This window comes from Spea bombifrons, chromosome 13 (assembly GCF_027358695.1).
Source record: "Spea bombifrons isolate aSpeBom1 chromosome 13, aSpeBom1.2.pri, whole genome shotgun sequence".
Classification (NCBI taxonomy): Eukaryota; Metazoa; Chordata; class Amphibia; order Anura; family Pelobatidae; genus Spea; species Spea bombifrons.
The window spans coordinates 11,739,255-11,755,356 of record NC_071099.1 but is presented as its reverse complement, the minus strand read 5'-3'; the positions used below and the strand labels follow the sequence as shown (position 1 = coordinate 11,755,356).

The 16,102-nt window shown below is 47.0% G+C and overlaps 2 protein-coding genes across 3 annotated transcripts; both read left to right on the top strand.

Moving 5' to 3' along the window:
* The first annotated feature begins 4,388 nt into the window (after nucleotides 1-4,388).
* Nucleotides 4,389-9,014, top strand: STX16 (syntaxin 16). 2 transcript variants are annotated; one of them, XM_053453446.1, is made up of 8 exons: nucleotides 4,389-4,628; nucleotides 6,291-6,398; nucleotides 6,606-6,746; nucleotides 6,830-6,992; nucleotides 7,340-7,431; nucleotides 7,782-7,925; nucleotides 8,144-8,224; nucleotides 8,819-9,014. In XM_053453446.1, the coding sequence occupies exons 1-8, from the start codon at nucleotides 4,548-4,550 to the stop codon at nucleotides 8,921-8,923; spliced, it is 915 nt and encodes a 304-aa protein (XP_053309421.1). In that variant the 5' UTR covers nucleotides 4,389-4,547; the 3' UTR covers nucleotides 8,924-9,014. The 2 variants fall into 2 exon arrangements, with proteins under 2 accessions (XP_053309421.1, XP_053309422.1); XM_053453447.1 differs by lacking the exon at nucleotides 4,389-4,628 and adding an exon at nucleotides 5,079-5,688.
* Nucleotides 9,015-11,613: 2,599 nt separating this feature from the next.
* NPEPL1 (aminopeptidase like 1) lies at nucleotides 11,614-16,089 on the top strand. Its single transcript, XM_053453426.1, has 12 exons — nucleotides 11,614-11,797; nucleotides 12,452-12,637; nucleotides 12,787-12,957; nucleotides 13,037-13,126; nucleotides 13,358-13,439; nucleotides 13,525-13,667; nucleotides 13,803-13,880; nucleotides 14,173-14,273; nucleotides 14,766-14,889; nucleotides 15,071-15,247; nucleotides 15,388-15,498; nucleotides 15,741-16,089. Exons 1-12 carry the CDS (start codon nucleotides 11,648-11,650, stop codon nucleotides 15,891-15,893), a joined length of 1,566 nt encoding a protein of 521 aa, XP_053309401.1. The 5' UTR covers nucleotides 11,614-11,647; the 3' UTR covers nucleotides 15,894-16,089.
* The last annotated feature ends 13 nt before the right edge of the window (nucleotides 16,090-16,102 follow it).

The window sequence follows — 16,102 nt, the reverse complement described above, 5'->3', positions numbered from 1 at the left end:
ATTACCATTTTCGAGTTAAAATCTAATTGTCACGAAATCTCTTCTTTGTGGATTCTGGACCTTTCCTGCTCTTCCTGCAGAGAACTCTTTTCTTGGCTTGGACTGTTCGATGGACAGTTTGCCCGGAGAAATCGTTCTATTGACCTTGAAGGTGTTTCTATATCATATGCATCTTAGTTGGATGTTACCCGTCCGTAGTGGGGGGCTGCAGGGGGTCCTCACAATTATCACAAACTTTTACAACCTTCCCAAACTCACAACCCAACGACGCCAAGTCTGAAAGACATAACCGCTGCCAGAACCCACTTAATTGCAGGTTCCCGTAAAAATAGTCCCTTTGCAGAGACGCGCTCGGCCCCTCCAAGGCCTTTCGTGTGTCTAATCCGACTTTTTTTTCGTCTAAATCCCTCGGCGTACAGCTTCTGAATTTAAGACCTTGACTTGGAGCGAAGCCAAATCCGGAGACCTCACTTTGTGTGCCCGCTCCAAATCCATTAATACCCAACCTAAAAAAATTAATGGGCCCGGTTCACAGCTTACGAGCTCCGTTTCAAAATATTCCAAAAAGCACAAACTCTCTAAACGGCTTATAAATCATTCCCCCGCCAGGCTTAACGTTCAAGAACTCTGCGCAATTAGCGCATAGCCTGAGCTGAGATAGAGCCAAATGCATAACATTTACTTTTGTCATGTTATATTTCTCGGTTAATTTGGGGGTCGGCCCGTTGGGAATGGCGGCGTCCGGGAAGAGCTTGCCAGATAAAGTGCCAAAATTCAAGCTTTCTAACCCAAATTTAAAAAGAATATATACATCTGTATCACGTGGACCATGGGCTACCATTCACAAAGGACCGGGTTGATCTAAAGTATCACCGATGAGTTCTTTTGACCCTTCACATGGGGTAATTGTAGCCCAAGTACCGGCATACATATAAGGGTGGGTTACTAGGAGGGGCATTTCCACTGCATGAAGATAATAGGTCTATTCGCCTAATGCTATGTCTCTTATCGGGCTATTTAAAATCAATAACCTGTATAATTCCATAAATATAATAAAAATAAATATTTTATCAGCGACCATTCCAACGATACAAAGCTTTTGAAACATGAATCCTGGAAGTTGGGTTCCGTTATCTTTAAGCCGCCGGACGAGAGGTTTAATATCGGCCAGCGAGTGACTTAGGAGTACAGTCGGTTCTATTTAAAGTAGCAGCTGAGTTATCGCTGGGACGATCGGAGATGGAGTTAAGTGGTGTCTTTGCCCTGGGGCGGCTAAGGGGGGCCGGGGGCGGCGCGGTTGTTGCATTAAATTCATTTGTATAATTTACAGCCAGTTTCCTCGACTCCGCGAGTCTTAAGGATTAATTGGTTTCAATTCTAGCTTTCAGGAAATATTTGGGAAAACGAGGATTTATCTTGTCTCGGCTCCAGCCAGAAGTATTTGATGTCCGATGCAGACGATGACCATGTACAGGAACACTCTCAGTGCCAGCCGTAGGTCAGAACTTAAGTGGCGAGCTGTATTCGACAACTCATTTAGCGGAGGTGGCAGGGTTGGCTCGGCGGCTTCCTGATGGGAGTTAGAAGGGTAGGCTGCCAACTGTCAGTCTCAGAGGTCAGCTCCAGCCTAATGGCTCTGATTTAATGCAGCCAAAGCACTACGGCCATAAACTCTTTCTGATCCAACGTATCCAGGGGGTGGTGGTGGTGGTGTTAATAATGCTCAGAGCACAGAAAGGATCCAGCACAGGAGAAATGTAAGTATTTTAATGAGGCTGTATGCTGCCCCCCTGTGGCCATGTGTGGACTTGCAAGTAGGATAAAAAAAAACTTAAGGTGTACATTAAATGATTGAAACCAGATCAGCCCTGGGGGAAGTTTGCCCCCTGCCATCAGGCTGAGTGGGAGATAGTGGGGTGGTGTTGGGTTGGTGTGATGTTACTGGCATTCTGCACCCCTAAAACTGTTAACCCCCAAAAACCTATAAAAATATTCTCGTGGTAGTAAACATACACTACTGTTCAACAGTTTGGGGTCACTTAGAAATGTCCTTGTTTTTGAAAGAAAAGCACATTTTGTCCATTAAAATAACATGCAATGTTTGAGAAATCCAGCGCAGACGGGGTTAATGCTGTAAATGACTATTGTAGCTGGAAAACGGCTTATATTTAATGGAATTTCATCATAGGCGTACAGAGGCTCTTTATCACGCCCCTCACTCCTGTGCTCCAATGGCCCTTTATCACTCCCATCACTCCTGTGATCCAATGGCCCTTTATCACTCCCATCACTCCTGTGTTCCAATGGCCCTTTATCACTCCCATCACTCCTGTCCTCCAATGGCTCTTTATCACTCCCATCACTCCTGTGTTCCAATGGCCCTTTATCACTCCCATCACTCCTGTGCTCCAGTGGCCTTTTATCACTCCCATCACTCCTGTGTTCCAATGGCCCTTTATCACTCCCATCACTCCTGTCCTCCAATGGCTCTTTATCACTCCCATCACTCCTGTGTTCCAATGGCCCTTGTACTTCACTGTACTGGAGTTTTACTGCACATTTAGTGCACTTTTTTTTATATTGCAAACCTATAGTTGTGCTTCAATGTACTGCAGCTTTATTGCATTTGTACAAAAATAACTGCAGTACAACTGCAGTACAGTGAAGTACAAATGCAGTAAAACTGCAGTACAAATGCAGTAAAACTGCAGTAAATGTGCAGTAATACTGCAGTAAAAGTGCAGTATTGCAGTTTTTTCATGTCCACAGAGGACTCGGCTCCCAGACATGATGGTACGGGAATAATATTATTTCACCCCGAGTCCTTGGTTACGCAGCCCTGCGCTGCCACCTGGAGGACGCCTACTTTAATGCAAGGCAGGGGATTGATTTTATTAAAAAAAATTCTGGGGCAAACTGGTGAGAGTGGGGCAGTTGCCATGGAAACTAGTGGGGCGTTCCTGACAATCACTGCACGTTTACCACTTTGCACCAGAACTTCTCTTTTTAAATAAGGCCTGCAGGGCTGGAATTAACCCATTTATTCATATTTATTAATATAGAATTTCATTTTCTGTGCAATACGTCTGTGGTTGGGATGTCAGACGGTGTTGTATGTAGTTGGGACTATTGCAGCCAATTTGAGTTTGTTAGCAGCTATGATATTTATATAAATGAGTGGGGCATTTACAAGAAGAATAATGTTGTTTTTTAAACAGTTTAATGTATAAAGCCGTTTCCTGCTGTTTCTATACACATTATTGGGGCTTTTAGGGCTGTAGAACCCTGCGATACCCTCATACCCAGCAAACATTCTGAGATACTAGAAAAGAGGGGCATCAGGGGAGGGGACTGGTCTAACTAAATTGGGACACTTGGCAAGTATGTTCCTCTCAACCTCCTCACTCCTCCCTATCTCCGGAACCTTTCTGCGGCGGGCGTGTTTCCCGGAGGAAACCATTTGCGTTGCAGCCAGAAAGCTAAACAGTGTCATCCCTATTAGACATCAGCGGACGGTGCCCACCCCACTGAGGGCGGAAGTAGTGGACACTATTCTATGGTTCTCCCGCTTCCGGGCGGAAGTAGTTGTCCGGTGATGCAGAGAGTCGGTGCTGCCGTATCCGGGTTTCCCAGGGGTGTGAGTGGAATGTGCCCCCCTCAGACAGGTGTGTGAGTGAGGGGAGACCCCCATTCCGAAGTGTGAGTGTCAGCTGTGCCCCCCAATTCTGAAGTGTGAGTGTCAGGTGTGCCCCCCCATTCTGAAGTGTGAGTGTCAGGTGTGCCCCCCCATTCTGAAGTGTGTCAGGTATACCCCACCATTCTAAAGTGTCAGATGTACCCCCCATTCTGAGGTGTGTCAGGTATACCCCCCCATTCTAAAGTGTCAGCTGTGCCCCCCATTCTGAGGTGTGAGTGTCAGGTGCACCCCCCCATTCTAAAGTGTCAGGTGTACCCTCCATTCTAACGTGTCATTGTCACGTGCACCCCCCATTCTGAGGTGTGAGTGTCAGGTGTACCCCCCATTCTAACGTGTCAGTGTCAGGTGTACCCCCCATTCTAACCTGTCAGTGTCAGGTGTACCCCCCATTCTAACCTGTCAGTGTCAGGTGTACCCCCCATTCTGAGGTGTGAGTGTCAGGTGCACCCTCCATTCTAACGTGTCATTGTCACGTGCACCCCCCATTCTGAGGTGTGAGTGTCAGGTGTACCCCCCATTCTAACGTGTCAGTGTCAGGTGTACCCCTCATTCTAACGTGTCAGTGTCAGGTGTACCCCCCATTCTAACCTGTCAGTGTCAGGTGTACCCCCCATTCTGAGGTTTGAGTGTCAGGTGTGCCCCCACTCCCTTTATTAAGTGTCACCCTCATTGTGAAGCTTGAACCCCCCCCCAGTTTGTGGTTTGAGAGCCGAGTGACCCCCTCTCTCAGGAGTGGGAGTGTGAGTGCATGGTGTCTGTCAGCTCTGGAGCGTGAGTGCACAGTGCCCCCCGTTCTGGGCTGTGTGCCCCCTGTACAGGTGTGAGAGTGTAAGGTGTCCGCTGGGGAATCATGGCCACTCGCCGACTGACTGATGCCTTCTTGTTATTGCGGAACAATGCGGCCCAAAACCGGCACATACTGGCCGAGCAAGTGAGTAATTACAGCCGCCCGGCGAGTGCCCGGAGCAGCGGAGTGGTGAGTCTCCGTGCCGGACCTTTCCGGCCCCGTGTGTGTTGGGCTTTAAATCTTTATTTCCTATGTCTTAAATATCTTGTGCGTCTTCTAACACTTATAGTGTGTGTGTATATATAAATATAATGTGTGTGTGTGTGTGTGTGTGTATTTATATATATATATAATGTGTGTGTGTGTGTGTGTGTGTATTTATATATATATATATATATATTTATATATATATATATATAGTGTGTGTGTGTAAATATATATAATGTGTGTCTATACTATATATATAACATCACTACTAGTGTGTGTATGTTAGTATGACATCACTACTAGTGTGTGTACATTAGTTTGACATTACTACTAGTGTGTGTACATTAGTTTGACATCACTACTAGTGTGTGTACATTAGTTTGACATCGCTACTAGTGTGTGTAGGTTGGTATATGACATCACTACTAGTGTGTGTAAATTAGTTTGACATTACTACTAGTGTGTGTACGTTGGTATATGACATCACTATGAGTGTACTGGATCTCCAGTATAACGTTGCTGACCCCGGTATCCCCCTTTTTCTTTTTTTTTTGCACTCACGTGAGCGTTTAACCCCCGCACGCTCCCCGCATGCTCAGTGACGTGGTTTACTGCGCATGCACAACTTTGATATTTTCCTGCACGCCGCGATGGAGAAGAATAATGATTTTCGTCGCTATTTGAACCCTTTAAACATCGGCTTGTCCTGACAGCTGGGGGGGTGGGGGGGGATGTTCTGCTGTTATCACTTCTGGTAACGTTTTTTTGCAGCATTCTGACCCGGAACGGGAATAAATTGCGAGTTATTTAATCTGTGAATCTATCAATCGGAGTTAATGTTTCTGCCGCTTCTTCTATAGAGATAATCAAACGATGTGGGATCAGGGATTGGTGCCGTTAATTAAGGCTGGTACGCCGTTGATTAATAATGATTTTTACTCTCTCCCCTCTTTGCTTTCTGGGATCTGATGAATCTGCATGCCAGGAGTTGGATGAGGTATGATCTCCCTGCTTAGTTCGTGATGTCACACGCAATGTGTGATGTCATGGGTTATTGTTTCTTGGATCGTTTGCGGATGCCTTTGGGGAAGGGATAGGTGTGGGGCAGGTGCTGCATGTTAGGCATATTTCTGACCGTAATCCTCCTCGCTCATTCACGGGAGGATAAACGATGTATCCGTGTGACAATTCAGACAAACTGCTTTAAAAACCCGACTAATGTAGCGGCAACCAACCAGATCGCCGGCAGAAACCATACATTTCTCTGTAGAGTGATTTTGGGCAAGAGGGTCATTTTTATATAATTATTATTTACTTAAGTATTTTTATTGCAACAGTTCATTGAGATGCATCCTGAGCTTCCCAGACTACTTGGGTCTTTTAATAAGAGATTTCCAAATTATTTTCTTTCTTTCTACCTTTTCTTCTTTTTCTTTCTCTCTCTCTTCCTCTCTTTGCTTATTTCTTTCTCTTCATCTCTTTCCTTCTTTCTTTCTCTTCCTCTCTTTCCTTCTTTCTTTCCTCAGTGAGGGAATTATGGTAACCATAGCTTGGTGGCCTCTGCTCCAGATATTCACTGATTGCTTTTCTCTTTTCTAGATAGCGGACGATCGTATGGCCTTGGTGTCGGGCCTGAGCCTGGATCCAGAGGCAGCTGTCGGTGTGACGAAGCGTCTGCCCCCCAAATGGGTGGACGGTGTAGAAGAAGTAAGTGAAGCCCCTTCCAGAAAGTTCCATACGTGCTGCGTGACTATTATCTGTAAAATGTTTTTTCAAGTGGAACGCACCGTTCTGTCCGTCTTCGCGCTGTTTGGGTAAAATTGTGTATTTTTAAAACTGCATGGAAACCTGTAAATTCTTCCAAATTAGCGTTTGAGGTTTTCTCCAGGCTTATGACTGATTGTCGCTCCATAGATCCAGTATGACATCACACGGATTAAACAGAAGATGAAGGAACTGGCCAGTCTCCATGATAAACATTTAAACAGACCCACTCTGGATGACAGCACGGAGGAGGAGCACGCCATCGAGATCACGACTCAGGAAATCACGCAGGTAGCGGAAGGGCCGTCGGCCGTTTGGAACGGGATAGGTGGGGGAGTGAAACTCGTGACGGACTTTTATACCCCTTCCTGCAGATGTTTCACCGCTGCCAGCGAGCAGTGCAGACGCTCCAGAGCCGGTCGCGGAGCTGTACGGAGCAGGATGAGCGAGTTCTCAGAAATGTTGTGTCTTCGTTGGCGCAGTCTCTTCAGGACCTCTCCACCAACTTCAGGCACGGGCAGTCTGGGTATCTGAAACGTAAGCATTTCCCTGTCACGCGTTACGCGCCGGGGCTCGCGGGGGCTGCATTCTGGGGGCCACAAATAATCTAAACGAATCCTGATTGGTGAAAGGCTGCAGCTGCGTGAGGATGACTTCCGTAGGGATGCATTATAGTACTCATTGAGATAGTTTAACACGGGAAAGATTACACCCATGACCAGGTTCGTAAATTTCCACTCTCCTGGGTCATGTATGAAAAATCAATTGACAAGTAGAATTTTTACACAATGTTCTATAGAATAGTAACTTCTTCCACTGATATGCAATGTGAGAGCGAAGAGATTGCACGGCCGACTCTCTGACACAATGTGCCTCTCAACCAGGAATGAAGAACCGAGAGGAGCGATCCAAGCATTTCTTCGACACGTCCGTCCCTCTGATGGACGATGGAGAGGACACTACGCTGTATGATCGGGTGAGACGTTATCTGCCAGGGCTCTCGGGCAACCACAACTCACATGACCCTCAGCTAGGCATAAGTGAAATCTAAGGTTTGGTCCAAGCATCATGGGATATGTAGTCCCATAACAGGTAAAGGACTTCCGTTGGGCCATACCAGCTTCAGAACAAGATAATGGACAGCGGTCTCCTCAAACATTTTACAAACCCATCGCGGTTCAATATTGTCAGATTTGTCTTGTTTCATACTTCTTCATGTCTTGTAAGCATCTAGGGAATATTTTGGGGAGAAATCTTATTTTTTGTCTCCTTTTCTTCCTGTGATGAACGAATACTTATCTTCTCCCAATGTATTTTAATCTGTAGGGTTTTACTGATGACCAGTTAGCCCTGGTGGAGCAGAATACGATGGTGGTGGAAGAGAGGGAGAGGGAAATCCGCCAGGTTGTGCAGTCCATCTCTGACCTGAATGAAATCTTCCGAGAGTTAGCAGGAATGGTGGTCGAGCAGGTAAAGCCACGTTTTGCGTCGTCGGCAAGATTTTTGCTGTAGATACTTAAAGTAAAGGTCAATAATGTCCGACTCTCTTCAATAAGATGGAATCCACGATTAAAGCCCTTCAGGGCCACAACCTCAGCCTCTAGTTGCTCAGTCCTGGTCTAGTGAAATGTTCATACAGAATTACTATACTGTAATATATTTAGACTTAATGGAACTTGTGTCTTTAGGGTACGGTTCTGGATCGAATTGACTACAACGTGGAACAGTCGTGTATCAAAACAGAAGAGGGATTGAAACAGTTGCAGAAGGTAGGTGAAGCTCTATTTCTTCTGGTTCTACCAAAAATACAACTCTGAAAATGTATGTGCTAAAAGCACAAGAAAAATATAAAATATGTTTAAATATATAATGAATACATCAATTAGTATACATTGTTATCACTCAACAGTATATGTGTGTGTGTATATATATATATATATATATATATATATATATATATATATATATTTACTCATATTGATTGATGGCCTTTATTTATTTGGTTAATTGATGTATTAGTAGATATGTTTTATTATTTAGGGATTGTAATTGATTTTTATTAATTCATATTTATTTATCACACTTAATATAAGCGCAGGACACTTTTCAGCCATCAAATTGTCTCATGGAAAAACTGAAAGAGATGATTGGTCGGCTTGAAAGTAACGAATTTGTAATGTTGTTGTTCGTTTAATATAATTACTATGACATAATAGCGATTGTGCGGGAATGCGTTAATACAGAATAGCTCTGTTTTGATTGGTCACCGCGTGCGTCATGCGTGACGGGCAGATAACCCCCCCCCCCATGCGTTTGTTGGACCAGTATAACACTGACAGCCTTTCCTCTTGGTTTTTTTCCAGGCTGAACAGTATCAGAAGAAGAATCGGAAAATGCTCGCCATCCTTATCCTGTTTGTCGTCCTCCTCGTCCTCATCGTAGTGCTAATCGGTGTGAAGTCTAATTAGCGAGTTTTAACTTATTTTTTTTTATTATTTTGGACTTCTGTGAATGTATTTTTTTTCTTGTGTGTAAAACAGAATTTATTGTTGGGGATTTGTGGAGTTAACTGATTTTTTTTTTTTTTTTTTTAACACGTCCGCTCTTCTCTTGTGTGCTCTAATAGGGAAGACGTGACTCGCTCATATCTTCCCCAGCTACATTCTGCTAGTTTGTTGCTGTCTGGAAAGGTAAAATTCCTGCCTTTCGTTAAAAAACAGAACACTATGGACCAAAAAATGGTTTTGGGGTATTAAGGGTCAAATCTTTGACAAAAACAAATCCATTACCCTGCTGGGCATGTATTTATGTGGGGTGGACCTCATTCTGTATGTTTTGTAGGGAGAGCCAAAAGTGGCAGGGTAACCCCAAATTGGGTGTAGGGCACGGAGCCCCACGGGTTTAGCCCAAGGTCATAAGTTCATGTTGGCAGCGTCCACACATTTGGCCACAACATGCCGCAGCGCCTGCCAGGGCCGAGCGATAGTGAATACCGTGGTAATCCAGAGCCTCTCATACCTCATATAGCCCTATTTTTTGTTTTGTTTGTCGTAAACGGTTAAGAGTGTGTCGGTGCTTATCACCCAGCGGGAGCCCCGGCAGAGCTGTGCGTTTATTTAGGCTTAAGAATAAGGGTTTGCATCGGGCTCGCCATCAGAAAGCTGTACGGCTCTTGTGGACCTCCAACTCCCACAACATTAAGCCAGCCGCTGGCTAGTTGGGTAGACTGTATCGCTGCATCCTCTGAAATCATGTTTAAAAAGCTGAACCAATCACTTTGTTTCCTTTTACTTCTTCCCATCATTTTTGGATGTTTTTCCTACCGATAATGTTTATGTCACGGCATGAAGGCCATGTCACCAATTACCGTAATTATCTCCCAAATAACAGCAGCCGCTCGTCGGCTTTTAACTTCTTCCTGCAGTAAGACTATTTTATCAGCGGTATTTAAATGAACGTCGGGGTGCCGTGCTCTCGGATACTTTCTCATAGAATGCGTGTTGTATAAATTGTATGTATATTTGTAATTTATAAGACTGTACAGAAAATGTCTATTTTCATCACCCTCCTTCAGCCATGCTGTGATGCACGTGCATGGAAAGTGCTTTTCTTCACACAATAGCCACTGGTAAGGTGATCAGGCCCTTTGTGTAATAAAAGACGGCGCGAACGCGTAATTCTACCCCACTGAAATTAACCCAATCCCTTCCAGTTTAGCGGTTCTCTTTCTAATTTATTAAAAGGTTTTCTTTTCGCCAACACGATCCTCTAGAATGTTAAAAGGGGTAATAAAGGAGCCCGTCCGGTTCTAGCGGTGGGTAAGATTAGCCCCTGGACTATACTGGGAGGTCTTCGGGATGCAGGTGAGGGCCAAACGTGTTCTAACAATTGTTTTTAATACAGTCTGCCTGTCTTACAGCTAAACACACATTTCTATTCAAAGCCGTCGTCAGAATGCTCTGCTTGCAATGAGCGTAATTAATAATACGGACCGCATTAAAGGCCTGGACACTTTAAACGTTGACCGTTTGATATTCATGGTTCAGTGGGGTTGTCTGTTGGTCGCTGCTGCTGTTTCTCTGATCCGTGGCCCCTGGTTGGACGGGCACTAGGCCTGGTGGGCTCCCCTTAAGAAGGTCTGGTTCTTCCTGTTTAGGGAAAAGTGTCGTCAAATAAATGTGGTTTATGCTGCAAAACCGAGTGTCTCATTCATTTTACGGCTGCATATTATTTTTCCTGACTTTTAACCCTTCCAGTAACTCCCTGTTGCTATAACGGACCCTTTTTTTTGTGCCCACTCTTACCCGGTATAGCCGTTAACCCAGAATCCACACGAAACGCAACTTGTGTGATTGCTTATTTCAGGTAAATTTCAGCCATATCTCCGTGGAGTACATTTTTAAAAGCCCTCTTTTGTTAACCCATTAATCTTCTTCATGCCACTCTCTACAGGTTAACCGTTCCAGTGCTGTGTGCACCTCGGCCACCAACACTAATGTTTGTTATTATTTTGTCCTTTAGCAATAAGTACTTTGTATTTACTGTCAGAGGAGGCAGAGCTCCAAATTATTTCTGCGGTGCCTTGTTATTTAGGTGCGCCTCTGTTCCGTGATGGCGGATGAAGCCTTTAGTTTAATGCTTCTGGCCACCAGGCATTAACACATTGCCCCGAGCTCAATGTGCGAACGCCTGCTCATAGTACATAGTCCTGCCACGACCAGTGGGTTAACCCCTTGGAGCCTGGTGTGTTTTAATGGGGATGTGAAATCTCTTGGCAGACACATTGGTGATTATGTAATTAAATGGAATTGATCAGGTTATCTGCTTATCTGTGAATATTTTCTGTTTTGCTTGCCTCATGCTTTAATGTACGATCAGTAAACCTGTGAAGACTTTATGACGTCAGTGTCTTTATTGAAATGGGGTTGATAATATTCGGTCACAGGGCTGTGTGTGACGGAGAATGAATGTATGTCTGGAGCTGCCTGTGCCTAGGAACCAATGTTGCTGCTGACGTTTCCAGTAGGAACGAATGGTTGCTGCTCCTCGGAACCCACGCGTTTCCAAACCTCGGTATAGATGAGCCTGTCCGGTGATATGATTGGCTCCTGCTTGGTGGAGGTGGGGCTTCGCATGACAGTGAGGCCTGAGATTCAGTGACAGTCAGGACAGGAGGGGGGAGCCGGGCTGTCATGGCTAATGTGTGGCTGGAGTTCAAAGCGAGCGCCGGGGATGCTGACCCCCAGACCAGGCCCGTGCTGGTCCTCGGGCAGATACCCCATCTCCACCGGGTGCCCTGGAGCGAACTTAAAGGGAAACTGCATCCCAGGGTTACCGAAGAGGTGAGTGGCCTTCAGTAGGCCGCAGGCCGGAAAAGAGGGTGCCAGGGTGGGGGCACTTACCCCAGGGTGGTAATTAGGAGCTGATCAACTGCCCCACAGGTCCCCTGCCCGTAAACGTAACCAGGGGCTGTATATCTGTTCCTCTGCCCGTATAGATCATCAGGGGCCCCCAGGCATCCCTGTCTGTAGGTATCCTTAGTAGTTGAAGAACTGTCCCTGCAGGTCATTGAGGGTTGAATACTTGCCTCCCAGGTGCCCCCGAGATGCCCCTTTCCGTACAGGTGATTAGGAGATAAATGCCTGCCCCTAGTGTGCCCCTCCCCCTGCATGTCATCAGGGGCTGAATACTTGCCCTTCCAGGTGCCCCTATCCATATCAGGAGCTAAACAACTGCCCCTCGATGCCCCTGTCCAGATAGATAATTACAAGTGGAATATGTGTCCTCGTGTGTCCCGTGTCTGTATAGCTCTGGGTATCTCCCCCATATATATTGGAGTGTTTGGGGACCACTACCTGCACCTCCTTACGGGACGGGATATTGGGGGGGTGATGTAACCGCCCCTTGAGGTACGAGACGCGTGGCGCTCACTCGTCGCCATGACGACCGTCGGTGGGATGAGCGGAAAGCTGATGTTTCGTATTTTTCTGTTTCAGGCGTGGCAGACGGCTCTGAACTCGCTCAGCCCCAACCCCACAGACAGCTGCCCCCTCTACCTGAATTTTGCTACTGTGGCAGCCCTGCCTTCTCGAGTCAGTCGACACAACAGCCCCTCGGCGGCGCACTTTGTCTCCCGCCTCATCCGAAATTGCCTCCCAGGCGGGGCGCACAGGTGTATTCTGGTAAGTTATGTGAAGAGGAGACGTGGCTCCGTTACCCGCCGCGTTTCATGCGTATTCCCCAGCGGTACAGGTCGTAGCGTCCCATCCGTTCTTATCGGTCCAGCGATCCCACCGCATCCTAATCCATCGGGGGTCTTTCTGTCTGACAGATGGTGTGCGAGCGGTCGGAGGTTTTCGCCAGCGCTTGTGCCGTTTCCCGCGCCTTCCCGCTCTTCACCCGCCGCTCCAGTGCGTCTCGTCGCGCGGAGAAGAAAACCGTTGCGGTGGAATTTCTGCTGACCGGACAGAACAACGGACCCCTGGATACGTCCACGCTGAAGGTAGTCTGATCCGCCGTCGGAATCGCCGTCTCGCGGCCGGGGGTCCCCGATATTGACGCTGTCTGTGTTTATTTGCCAGTGCCTGGAGAGCGCCTCAGAGGGGGTGAGGCTGGCGGCTCGCATCGTCGATACCCCCTGTAATGAAATGAATACAGACCATTTCATCGAGGTGAGTCCCGGGCGATCGGCATGCGGGGAACGGGGGCGCAATCTATCCCGACAATAAACCGTCCAGGAATACGACGCTAGATTAGCCGAAAGGTTCTTCTCTGCCATCAAATTCCATGTTTCTATGGAAACGGATATCTCCTTACCGCCGGGGTCTTCAATCAACGTATCGATGTTGAGAAATGTAATTAATTTTTTTATAGTCATTTAATTTATGGAAAGTATCTTTCAGGAAATTAAAGCCGTTGCCAAGGACCTGGGAATTATTCCAACTATTATACGGGGAGAAGAACTCAAAGATAAAGGCTTCGGAGGTAAAAGCTCTCTGCGGTTTCTGGGGAAATTTCCAGGAGCGCAGATTTTGGGTCAGGCGTATTAGTTTTTTTTTTTACTTTCCAGGGATCTATGGTGTCGGGAAGGCTGCGGAGAACCCCCCGGCCCTGGTGATAGTCAGTCACACCCCGGCTGGGGCAACTCAGACCATAGCTTGGGTCGGCAAAGGCATCGTGTATGACACAGGGGGGCTGAGCATTAAGGGAAAGGTATGTTTCTGCGGTACGATCGGGGCTCGGTATTGTTCGGTGGTCTTTGTACCTTGTAACGTGTCGCTCCACCCCAAATGGCGACGGGTGCCACGAAATTATACTGAGGATTCATTTGCTTTCGTTTTGTTCCAGACCACCATGCCCGGAATGAAGAGAGATTGTGGGGGCGCTGCTGCTGTTTTAGGGGCTTTCAAAGCTGCTGTAAATCAGGTTAGTTGTTCCCAAAGACCAAACCTCTATGGTGATATAACTGCCCCTGCTTGATAACGGAGGTCATACAAGGACCCCATTGCTAAATGTGTTTTCATGACACGACCTGTGGCCTGCGGGGTTGAAGTTATTCTAAATATATGATGCTTCAGGCATCACCATTTAAAGTGATGACCTCATCGTGAAGAGTCTTCTAACCACCTCCTCGCCCTCCCCTACTCACACGGCGTGTCGCTTTACGGTTCATCTACGAGATTAATCATTAAAAAACTTTTATTTGTCTCCAATTTAGGGTTTTAAAGACAACCTCCACGCTCTGTTCTGCTTGGCAGAGAATTCTGTCGGCCCCAAAGCCACGCGACCGGACGACATCCACTTGCTGTACTCTGGGAAGTAAGGATCTGCCCTGCGCTCTGTTCTGTTCAGTGCTGTTAACTCCCTGCCTGTATATTCAAAGTAATACGAGGTTACGGATTGCTGAATTTTGTCAACGTGTAAGTGATGTCGCTACCACGGAGGAAGCGATGTCACTACCACGGAGGAAGCGATGTCGCTACCACGGAGGAAGCGATGTCGCTACCACGGAGGAAGCGATGTCGCTACCACGGAGGAAGCGATGTCGCTACCACGGAGGAAGCGATGTCGCTACCACGGAGGAAGCGATGTCGCTACCACGGAGGAAGCGATGTCGCTACCACGGAGGAAGCGATGTCACTACCACGGAGGAAGCGATGTCACTACCACGGAGGAAGTGACACCGTTAAACATTCCACATAGGATCTGGGACATGTTGCGTCTTGGTTACGTTGAATGTGATTTCATTTATTACAAAGACAATATCATGACAATAACCCCAGAATATAATTTTCTTTTCCTAAAATCCAGGACGGTTGAAATAAATAATACGGATGCCGAGGGCCGACTGGTGCTGGCTGACGGGGTTTCGTACGCTTGCAAGGACTTGGGTGCTGATATCATTCTTGACATGGCAACGCTGACGGGTGCCCAGGTAAGCCAGGAGAATTGGGGGGTTTATCTGACCCTTTGTTTGCGGCACTTTCATGTGTATTCCCCAGCGGTACAGGTGGGGAATTGTGGCACTTGGTATCGGTGTTTTCGGTATCGCACATTTCTTTTGGTATTTGTAAATTGTCTGCCGGTCATCAAAAACCTGAATTGTCGTTGCTTAGGGGATCGCGACTGGCAAGTATCACGCGGCCGTGCTGACCAATAGCGAGGAGTGGGAGGCGGCCTGCGTGAAGGCCGGCAGGAAGTGCGGAGACCTTGTCCATCCGCTGGTTTATTGCCCTGAGCTGCATTTTAATGAGTTCTCGTCTGCTGTGGCTGACATGAAAAACTCCGTGGCTGTAAGTTGAATCTACTAACGTGGTGGCTGCTTATCCTCACCGTGTCGGCCATCTTTTCAATTTTGTGATGGCGACTTTATCCCGTCTCTGAGTCTGGAGTCCCTTCCCCCGTTATAATGAAACCCCTCTGCTGTTCTCAGGACCGGGAGAACGCTCAGAGCTCCTGCGCCGGCCTCTTCATCGCCTCCCACATCGGCTTCGACTGGCCGGGAGTCTGGGTCCACGTGGACATCGCGTCCCCCGTTCACGCTGTGAGTATTAACGGAAACTCAGTATTTAACCTGTCAGAGGATCGGAGAGCCGAGACTTTTCCTGGGTCAGCAGGACTACAGGCAGAAGTCAAAGCGCTGGACCTGGCGTCGCTTATACTAGAATAAATCCCACCGATTGGTTCATTTTGATGATTTTAGATTTTTATTTTTTTTTAACTTTGAAATATATTCCATGATTTTAAAGTTCCTTGTTTTAAACTATCCACAATCTGCCCCAACAGGGTGAAAGAGCCACAGGCTTTGGGGTAGCGCTGCTGCTGTCCCTGTTTGGACGTGCCTCAGAGGACCCCCTGCTCAATCTGGTTTCACCCCTGGGGGAGGATGATGTCATGGACACCCCGGAGCGAGATTCTAAGAGAAGACGTCTTGTCTGACCTCCGTTCCCACCGATGCTGCTTGTCTCTTCTTTATCCCCCCGTCTGTCTCCGCTCGGCTGACACAGAAGGGAACAGGTCTAACTTTGGGATTCCTTCTTCTATAAGCTGGCCTGTCGTTCCAGCCCAACCTCTAACGGCTTCACGGCCTTCCAAGTAACAGAGATATTCTATAAAAATGATTTCATACCACTAATTAAGCCCGTGCC

Coding starts and splice junctions, on each gene's coding strand:
- STX16 (XM_053453446.1), top strand. CDS start 4,548: ATGGCCACTCGCCGACTGACTGATGCCTTCTTGTTATTGCGGAACAAT. Junction 6,747..6,829: donor CGACTCAGGAAATCACGCAG/GTAGCGGAAGGG, acceptor CCCTTCCTGCAG/ATGTTTCACCGCTGCCAGCG. Junction 8,225..8,818: donor GATTGAAACAGTTGCAGAAG/GTAGGTGAAGCT, acceptor GTTTTTTTCCAG/GCTGAACAGTATCAGAAGAA.
- NPEPL1 (XM_053453426.1), top strand. CDS start 11,648: ATGGCTAATGTGTGGCTGGAGTTCAAAGCGAGCGCCGGGGATGCTGAC. Junction 13,668..13,802: donor GGCTGAGCATTAAGGGAAAG/GTATGTTTCTGC, acceptor GTTTTGTTCCAG/ACCACCATGCCCGGAATGAA. Junction 13,881..14,172: donor TCAAAGCTGCTGTAAATCAG/GTTAGTTGTTCC, acceptor TCTCCAATTTAG/GGTTTTAAAGACAACCTCCA.